General features: G+C 32.9%; 1 protein-coding gene across 1 annotated transcript; it reads left to right on the top strand.

Moving 5' to 3' along the window:
* The first annotated feature begins 1,821 nt into the window (after window positions 1-1,821).
* LOC121244613 (E3 ubiquitin-protein ligase trul-1) lies at window positions 1,822-7,726 on the top strand. Its single transcript, XM_041142767.1, has 9 exons — window positions 1,822-2,119; window positions 2,219-2,486; window positions 4,610-4,711; window positions 4,807-4,889; window positions 4,984-5,100; window positions 5,365-5,467; window positions 5,547-6,216; window positions 6,367-6,548; window positions 7,249-7,726. Exons 1-9 carry the CDS (start codon window positions 2,001-2,003, stop codon window positions 7,369-7,371), a joined length of 1,767 nt encoding a protein of 588 aa, XP_040998701.1. The 5' UTR covers window positions 1,822-2,000; the 3' UTR covers window positions 7,372-7,726.
* Window positions 7,727-9,668: the final 1,942 nt, after the last annotated feature.

The following is a 9,668-nucleotide window of genomic DNA, read 5'->3' as shown; positions in this document are numbered from 1 at the left end:
AGCCACATATGCTGGTTGGATGGTGGAAATGTTTAGCCTATCATGTAGATCAGCGCTTGGAGAGCTCAATAGTGTAGCGTGTGTACGAATTTGGTGGTTGGAAGATGATAAATCAAGTATTTTCCTAGTGGTGGAACCAACAATTTTTTTTAAAGGGTCAACTTTTTTTTATCATGTGACACATTTATGTAAAATAAAAAAGAGATTAAAAATAAAAAAATATAACTATATATCAAATTAGATCTCGATAATTTGCTACTTATGTGTAAAAATAAAATTCTAAAAACACAACTTGATATACGTTTTAGATTTATGATGATAATGTTTCATGGAATAATATTCATCCATTATTATTTTTGTAATGAAATATGTAATTTTTTTTTGTTTTATAGAATCTATCAAGTGATCTTTTAGAAGATAATCTTTCATTTTAGTATGTAATCTAGTTTATTAAGTTTTTTGTACAATCTAGATATTTTCTTGTCACATTAAACATATAATAATATAATTGAAACCTTAAATAAAAATTTCTTACTCAATAAAGTCTAGAGGATCAAACCTTTCAACTGTTTTTCATATAAATCACAAACCTTAAATAATTTTTCATATATTTTCACTTTGGAAATTTTAGAGAATATACCGCCACTGTATTTTCCCACCTAGCAATGAAAAAAATGATACAACATCAGAAAAAGTTCTAAAAACATAAAAGAGAAAGGAAAGAAGAAAAGTAAAGTAGGAGAGTTGCTCTCCCTCAAGTGAGATGGAGAGGTTTTAAATCAATGACAAAATATGATGGAAACTGCAAATTGAGGTGAGGATTAAGGCTACGTTTGGATATTGAGATTATCTCATATGATTTGTAAATAGTAATGAAAAAATAATGAATAATAGTGAAAAAGTAATGAATAATTTGTAAATAGTAATGAACTGTTTATAAATAGTAATAAAATAGTCTCACTTAAGTATCGTTGTTAAAGTATCGAAATTAATAGTTTTAGGTACGGTTTGGATAGTGAGATGAGATGATATGGTTTTAGATGAAAGTTAAAAGTCGAATAAAATATTGCTAGAATATTATTATTGTTTTGAGATTTGAAAAAATTGAATTGCTTAATATATTTTATGTGAAAATTTGTGAAAGTTATAATAATGAGATGAGATGAGATGAAACACTTTTACTTAGACAGGGCTTAGTGGTATAATTTAAGGTTAAAAAGTAGGGGTATAACTGATTCAGTTTGGTCCGATTTTGGACATATTTTAGAACTGAACCGATATATATCAGTTTTGAGATTTAAAAAATCAATACCGCACCAGTTACACTCCTAAACCGGTATTTCTGGTTCGGTTCGGTCTGATTTTTTGGATATTACTATATAATATAGTATATCATAGTATATAATAATATATTGATAATATATTGTAGTATATTATAATATATTATAATCATATTATAGACTATAGTGATATATTATAATATATAATATATTGATATATTATAGTATATTATAATATATAATGATATAGTATTAGTATAACTATTAATACAATAGATGATATATGATTTTAAAATTTAATATTACATTAATTAGTAATTTATCATATAATACAAAATATTTTATATATAATTTTTTATATATAAAAAAATCATATAAAAAATATTTTATACAATATAAAAAATTAAAAAATATATATATAAATTATTCCGATTCGGTATTAAAAAAAAAGTCGAAACCGAACCAATTTAAAAAAAAATGGAAACTAATGCCGGTCCAAACCAAACCCGGTCCGATCCAATTTATCGATTCAGCGTTTTTTCACCATTAAAAAGTGTGATTTTACGAATATTGCTCAATTTCCCTCTGTCTTCCCGCCCAAACATTTTTGTAAGCGGTCCGCTCATTCTTCAAAGTTCGCTCCATATTTTCCCGAGAGAAAACGGGAGTAAAAGTGGCGACAAGAAGACTAGGGCAGAGAGAGGAGAGAGAGAGAGAGAGATGGCAGGTGGCACCTCCTTTGCCAAGGCCATTTGCTCGATCTGCTACGAAGATCTCAAGCCCATTGTTGAAGACATCCAAGCTATCTCTATATGCGGCCATGTCTTCCACGAGCTCTGGTACTCCCCCCTCCCCCCCCCACACACACACGCATCGAATGAAAAGTCTCAATCTGAAATTAATTATGTTTTTCTTGTTGTGCGTGCTTGAAACCCTAGTCTACAACAGTGGTTTGAGTACTGTTCGAACACGAAGAAATGCACTTGCCCTGTGTGCAAGCAGCTCTGTTCGGCGAACAATGCCAATCGTCTTTATTTTCAGTCGGTTGGAGACTCGAACGATCCTGTCCTAACTCAGAAACCGATCGATTACGAGGAAGATCCCGAAGAGTTGCGCAGCGAAGTTAGCAGATTGGTGACGAAGGTTACGGGACTTACTTCGGTCTTAGAGCGGCAGGGGAAGAAGCTCAAAGAGGTCGACGAGGAGGTAACTGACTGGTTTTTTTGTGAGTATGTTTGGTAGCTGATAAGGTATGGCAGAATGAAAGAAATTAGGGGTGGTATTTTGATCAGATGTTGATTTGTTGTTTGTTTATCCTAAAAATACACTCTTTGTCAAGCTGTGATTTTGAATTCCCACCGGCTAGGTGAGACGATTAATTTCTGAAGAATTTTGAAGGACAGAAGATAAAATAAAATTGTGCGAGATTATCATGAGAATTGCAAGTGTTCTTTTTGATTTCTCAGTTCCCTGTTTGATTGTTGAGAGATAAAGTGGTAAAAGGGAAAATGAAGAAGTAAAATTCCGTATATTTGGCTCAGCGAGGTCAACTTTGTCAATCTTTACTTTGGGGGAATTACTGATGAAGATGTTATGCAGGGCACTTTATGTTGGATTTGCTAAGCTTGCAAATAATAGTAGTTTGCAAGTAAACAAAATAAGCTTGCATGTAAAAGGCGAAGGTTGCAAACTTGCAAGTAGAACAATATGAGCAGTGTGGAAGTAACCTTTTTTTTTTTTCCCTCCCAATTCATTTAAATGTCGTATGGCATGAGCATATAAAAATATTCAAAAAATCCTTTCAGCAATTTATCAAGAGAAATTTGTTTTTTTGTTTTTTTTTTTTTCATTTATCTTGATTTAATGTTGCTTAACCTTTATCACCTGTTAGAGCCCAACCTAATGGTCAAAGGGCAGACTTTAGATAAGTTGTAGACTTGAACATCTTGGATTCGATTCTGCACTAGGAGTTCACTTGAAATACCTGATTACAGTGATGGCAAGTAGAGTCATATATCCAGTGTTTACTCCTCAGGGTGGGTTTGAAGGGCCTGCCTTGGTGAGCTTCCACTTACGAAAAAAAATGCTGCTTTACCTTTATCCTTGCACATTTCATTTGTCAGAGCAAGAGTTGGCATGACTAGATGACTAAACAACCTGATGAGTTGACTTGAGCATTTATAAATATCCAAAAAACATTTTGGTAAAATTATTTTAACAGATTTCTTCTCTTATACTGGTGGGTTATATGAGTATTGCATTTTGGAGTTTATCGTCTTAATGAAGTCGCTTCTTATTATAACTCGAAGATTAATTCTTTTCAAAATTGGACTGATGTAGGATACTTCACATCAGGTTTGCAAGCGATAAGGGAATTCTAGAGGTAATAAGAGTAGCGTACAAAAAAGAGTAACTTGCAAGAAATAGGAGTAACTTGCTTGTAAAGTAGGATAGCTTATGAGTAGTAGGAGTAGGCTACAAGTAAAGCAATATGAGTATTGTGCAGGTAATTTTATTCCTTGTTCTAGTTTCCTTTTGACATAATGTGTAAGTTTAGAAGGGGTAAATTTTGGGGCTATTTTATTTTTGTACTTAATGATCTTTTTTTTTTTGTTCAAAACTCGGACCATTTGGAGATTTTCCATTTTCATTTAAGAAGCTTAGTCAAGGATGATGTTTCATAAAAGCAGGGAAGAATGGAGAAGTAGAATCTCCATGGTGCCTTGCCTCAATACAAATCTATTGAATGCTTGAGCAGGGGCAATAATAAATTAAAGAACATGCTACTGTGCCACCCAACACTTACTGTTGGGTGTGACCGCTAGGCATTCTGCCTTTTTTTTTCAAACATTCTTTAATTTTTTTTAAATTCATTATAGTAACTTTTTTAAACATTTAAAAAAATTACAAAATAAAATAAAATACACCAGCGGTCAAACCTAGGGGAAAACTAGCATTTTCCATAAATTAAAGCAAAAATGTCTGAAACAAAATGACCTTTACATAATCTATTTCAAATTTATTCAGCAATGAAATGGATTACTGGTTGGTTGATGCAAGAGAAAACAGAGTTCTCTGCTTTTGCATGTGTTATCCTGCAATCTATTTTTCCTTTCAGTTTCTTTTTCATTTATCCTAATTTGGCTCTAGAAATCTCTGTAACTTGAAAGGTAAGTTAACAAGCTTACTTGATTTTATCTGCTTAGTTCACCTGAATCCGAATTTGCTGTTATATGCATATATATATATATATATTTGTTTATTTTACCATCTGAAGTGGCCAATTTCTGTTTACACATGATTCTTACAAGATATTTCTTTTTCTTTAGCTGTGTTCTTGCAAAGAGCAGGCAAAAAAGGAAGCAGCATTGAAGAAGGAAGCCTTGAAACAAACAACTTCTATGCAACAACTGCTTCACCTGAAATCTGAGGTGAAGTATTACCTATTGTTCTACATGCTTTTCTCTTTTCCGGTTTCAATTTACTTATTAACCTCTGGGTTAATGTTTGGCCAATTCTGTGACAGGATCTTGATAAATCAACTTTAGAATGCTTAAGGCTTCAAGAAAGGAATATGGCCCTGGCCAAAGAGCTTGCAGCATTCAAATTGTGTGTGCATTTGCAATTTCTGCAAACAAATCTCTCAAATATTTGGTTGTTTTTTTTTTTGGTTGCTAACATGGTCAAACGGCTCCCAATGTAGAGTGTCTGATCTGGATCTTGATGAAGATAAAGTTTTAAAGCTCGCCTCTTTTGGTAATGGTGCCAACAATAAAGATACCATTGACATTCTAAGGAAATCCTTGGTCATGCGTAATAGGTAGATTATGTACTGTCTTTTTGCAACATGATTCAGTGCATGAGTGGAGAAAATTTATCTAGTTCTGGTTGAGTGCTTTTCTCTCAATTTAAATTCATTGAGTTAATGTCATAAAAGGTGGAAAGATAGTATGATAAGCCTTGCGCTCGGATTATAATCATCTGTAATAACCAAATAATCTCCTGTTACCTAAAATATTATATTGTATTATCTTACTTATGCCTTATTTTCTAATATAAATCTCTGCTTGCCGTTTTCTGATAGGAGCTACAAGGAATTGATGGCCAAATGCAACCTCCTAGGAAGAGGAGAGGCTCGTTTCTGCAGAAAACTTGACAAGGCTAAAGAAAAGATGAATAAACTAAAGGTAAGTCCATGTGAGACCCTAGAATAATTTCATTCCGTGGGTGGTTCCAAATATGACTTTTTTCCTTTGCAATGATTAGACAAGGGTACAGGAATTGGAGACGGCTCTTGAAGTAAAAGAGAATGAAGTTTTGAGGTCTCTAAAAGCTTCAAAGAAATCTATTATCAATGGGTTTAACGAGAATGTTGTGAATTGTAATTGTAATTCCAATTCTTGGGCGACCAAAAATTTTTCATCTCAAGGTCAAGAGAGACAACTTTCTGCATCCATGCTTAATTCAGATGAGAGGGGTGGCTTGACTGGTAATCCATCGTGTTCCAGGAAAATGGAAAACTTCAGTTTTGCTAATGATATGAATGTAAATTATACTAAAAAGGGTTCAAGCACCATGGCTGTTGATAGAGAGAAAGATGAATACTTCTTGATAGATGAGGATGCTTCAAAATTTAATACAGCTTCACTTGGACCTTCAAATCCTGAAGAATTGACTAGGGAAAATGTAACTGAGCAGAAGTCTACTTTGAGGTCAGAGGTACCTTCCGACATGAACAAAGAAACTACAGTATGGCATGGACAGAATAATATGGAAGAAAATTTAGGTTCAAGAACTTCGATCAATAATGATATGGTGAACACTCCTGCCACCCTGGATGAGGATGTAATGTTGCCTCTTAATGATATCACGCAAGTTGAGCCCAAGCTTAACATTAGAAGGGAGTCTCCATCCCCACTACCACTTTCTGAGCCAGGTATTATAATATGTTGCAATTTCAGTTTTCATTGGGCCACTAGACCTCATGAAACAGTTCACATTTTCCCTATAACATCAAATGATTAGATACCAACCTTGTAAACTTATTTTTTTTCCCTCTCTTTATATGGCTTACAAATTCCTTCAGGGGGCATTTGTTTTTCTGGTGGATTGCTTGGCCCTGATGGAACACACAGGTTTTTGGGTAAATGGTGCAAACGGAGCCAGACCAAGGGATCATTAGCAAAGCAAGGTTCAAGTTCAGGCAATTTGATTGCCATTGGAGCTGATGGGAGGGGTGGTAAGATCAAGGTTCTGAGATCTTCACTGGTGGGTTTAGTTCATTTCTCTTGTTCAATTACTTTTGTCTAGAAGGTTCAATTTTGGAAGTCTCGCATTATTAGTCAGTTTGATGGTCACTGCTCAAGTGGATTTGCTACTTGAATTGTTATTGGTTTTGAGAATCAATATGACATGATAGTTAACGCATTATACAGAGAAGAGGACAATGACAGTTGTTATAAACTACACTATCATCTCGTGGAGCCATTTGTCTGTTGGATTCACAACTCAATAAATGTCAGACACGAGAATTCTTAATTTCTTACCTAGACAAAGCAAATTGTTTTCTTTATGCAACAGTGATCACCATAATTTAGGTTTAGTACATGAATGTGCACATGAGGGTCTCATAGGATTTGTAGAGGTGCAAGGAGAGCATGGAATGCCGAGGAAGCATGGGATTGGGCACTATGCCACTTCTAGTTTGATCTGCTTATGAAGGTTAAAGATTCGGTCAAGAGGAAGAATTGTCAAATATGAAAACTAAACTGTGCCCATGAAAGCGTAAGGCATCAACTAGGGTGTGCATGGTGGTCTATGTATGTTTCCACAATTTTTTGTGATTATCTCTAATATAGGATGTAAGCAGGTTTGCCAAAATAGGCATTTTTGTGCACATTTTGCATTTGTGTGTGTGACTATGTGCATGTGTTTATGCTAGCGTCAACACTTTCTCCTTTTTCTGCAGGATGGAAAGGAGAATTCAGTAGGAGCAAAGAGAACCAAGTATGGATCCAAAACAAGTAGTTTGCAGTCGCAAGGTTGCTTGCAAATAGAACACTTCTTTGGGAGAGTTGATGGTGATTTATGAAAGTTTTCAGAGGTTTCACATTGGGGGGTCTTGGTTTCTATCTCTTCTGGCCAACAAGAGAAAGGCAAAAATCCTTTGTTATGCTCCGTCCATAAATTTAGAAAAGGGAGAAGTTATGAAAGAAGCAAATAGCAATGTTTCTACTCCATTTTGTTCGTTTCATCTCTCTATCATCGTGGGTTTGACGCGTTCAATTTGATGGCTAGTGCTTCACTGCCTTCCTAAAAGTCGAGTGGCTGATACCAGGCTGTCTTGGGGTCCCCATCATAAGAGTTAAGTAGTACACGTTATTCCAATTCTTATCATCTTATAATGTGGTATTAGATAATTGGAGATTATTTATTATATTTTATTTGTAAACGTATCATCTAATGCCATGTCATAGGATGATGAGAAAAATAATGATGAATAGATTTTTTTTTAAAATAAATCATTTCGATCATCTCTACTCGGATTTCTTTGCAAAATAGTACCACGGACACAGTTATTTTAAAACCTATTTTATTCAAACTGTAAAATGAATTAAAAATTTGTTGTTGATTTATCCAAAACAAGTTACACAAAAAACTAAGAAACAACTCGCATAAATTTTATCTAAATAGCTTTTTAAATATATTTACTCACTTTCACAAATCTCAATACTAAACATATTTCAATGATTTTTATTTTATAGGAAACAATTCATTTATTTTTTTAAATCTATTTACACAAATTCAAATAAAGAAAACTTCTAAGAAACTTTTCAAGAATTCTAAATTTTTAAAAGCTATGAGAATTTCTTATAACTAATCATGCTTGTATTAAACATGGTAAAAGCCTGATACGTGAACTTGCTTGTCCTAATGAATTAAATTATGTTTCATTATGCTATCGAGTAACATAAGAGCAACAAACTTGAATAAAATTATCATTATTTCATTCCGAGGAAAAAGATTAAAAAGAAGAAAAAGATGAGAATAAGAGGTGGGGTTCTCCCAACAAAATTGAGAGGCAATGTAGAAAGAAAATAACATAAAAATATTGAGAATTCTAAAAATTTTTGACACATTTTAAGTGATTTTTATGTGTAAGTGATGAACACATGAAATTATTTAAAATATGTTATGTTATTAAATAAAATCAATTAAAGATGATAAAGTTTAACTCTTGGATTATTGTTAACTCATTCTCTTAGGGTTGTATAAAAATTCAAAAATTCGAATATGATACTGATTTTGTGCTGTCGAAGTCGGAACTCCGATAAACAGACTTGAATTTGGAGGTATTTTTGGTTAGAGTTAAATTTGTTTTTAGATCGACTCTTGACTCCGACTTTGACATATGACATCCGACCTCTGCCTTTAACTTACACATTTGACTATGATATTAGTATACATAGATTATAAAAATATGTATTATCTATATAATGATCATATATACTCATTGAAAGTCTATAACTTATATACTTACATTTAACACTATGCTTGTGTGTTAATTATTATAGAATAATAGACTAACACTATGATATATATAGACTAATAATATAGTATATGTACACATCATAATATTACTATCATACATAATCAAATGTATAAATAATATACTTGAATAACTAATAGTGAGTAATAGGTAATAGTCTAGTATAATAATATGTAATTAGAAAATCAGTATGTAATCTTATATATGGAGCAATTGTTTATATTTATAAACAACACATAATTAGTAATTAGATATAGTCATAGCTCAATGAGTCAATACACTAGTAAATTAAAAATTGTTAATGATCAATGCTAATAATTAAATTCAATTTAAAAAAAATTAAAAAATTGAAAAATAAAAAACTTCGAGTTAAAACAAAGATTAAAAATTAAACTTAGGATTTAAAAAATAGATTTAAGGGTTTATCAAAGAAAAAGCTCAAAATGGGATTTAACATAAAAAAAAAAGGTTTAGAAAATAAACGAAGCCCAAAACCACACTAGCCCAGTGGAAGCCCAACCAAGCCCAAATTCAAGATTATAATGGTGTTATTTAGCTAACTATATCCATTGCCAACCCATTTAAAGTTAAATGACATCATTTATATTTGAGAACACTATTATTTTGCTAAATGTTTCAGTGCCCCAGCCCGTTTATAGATGTGGAGCCCTAAAATATAACCCTAAGAGCTCGTGACCTCAAAGTACCGTCTTTCCCCCCTCTCTTCTCCCTCGCTGTCGGCTCTTTCTCATCTAGGCATTCCCGACATCATTTCTCCCCTCTCAATAACACCTCTTTTGTCAAATGGCCTGAACAACATCTATGAATAAATTAATATC

This window comes from Juglans microcarpa x Juglans regia, chromosome 1S (assembly GCF_004785595.1).
Source record: "Juglans microcarpa x Juglans regia isolate MS1-56 chromosome 1S, Jm3101_v1.0, whole genome shotgun sequence".
Taxonomy (NCBI): Eukaryota; Viridiplantae; Streptophyta; class Magnoliopsida; order Fagales; family Juglandaceae; genus Juglans; species Juglans microcarpa x Juglans regia.
Note: the sequence above shows the minus strand (reverse complement) of the source record. Positions and strands in the feature narration are given on the sequence as shown.

Excerpts from the sequence above, each read along its gene's own strand:
- LOC121244613 (XM_041142767.1), top strand. The coding sequence starts at position 2,001 with ATGGCAGGTGGCACCTCCTTTGCCAAGGCCATTTGCTCGATCTGCTAC. Across the intron at positions 4,712-4,806 it reads TGCTTCACCTGAAATCTGAG|GATCTTGATAAATCAACTTT; the intron begins GTGAAGTATTAC and ends ATTCTGTGACAG. Across the intron at positions 5,468-5,546 it reads AAAAGATGAATAAACTAAAG|ACAAGGGTACAGGAATTGGA; the intron begins GTAAGTCCATGT and ends TGCAATGATTAG.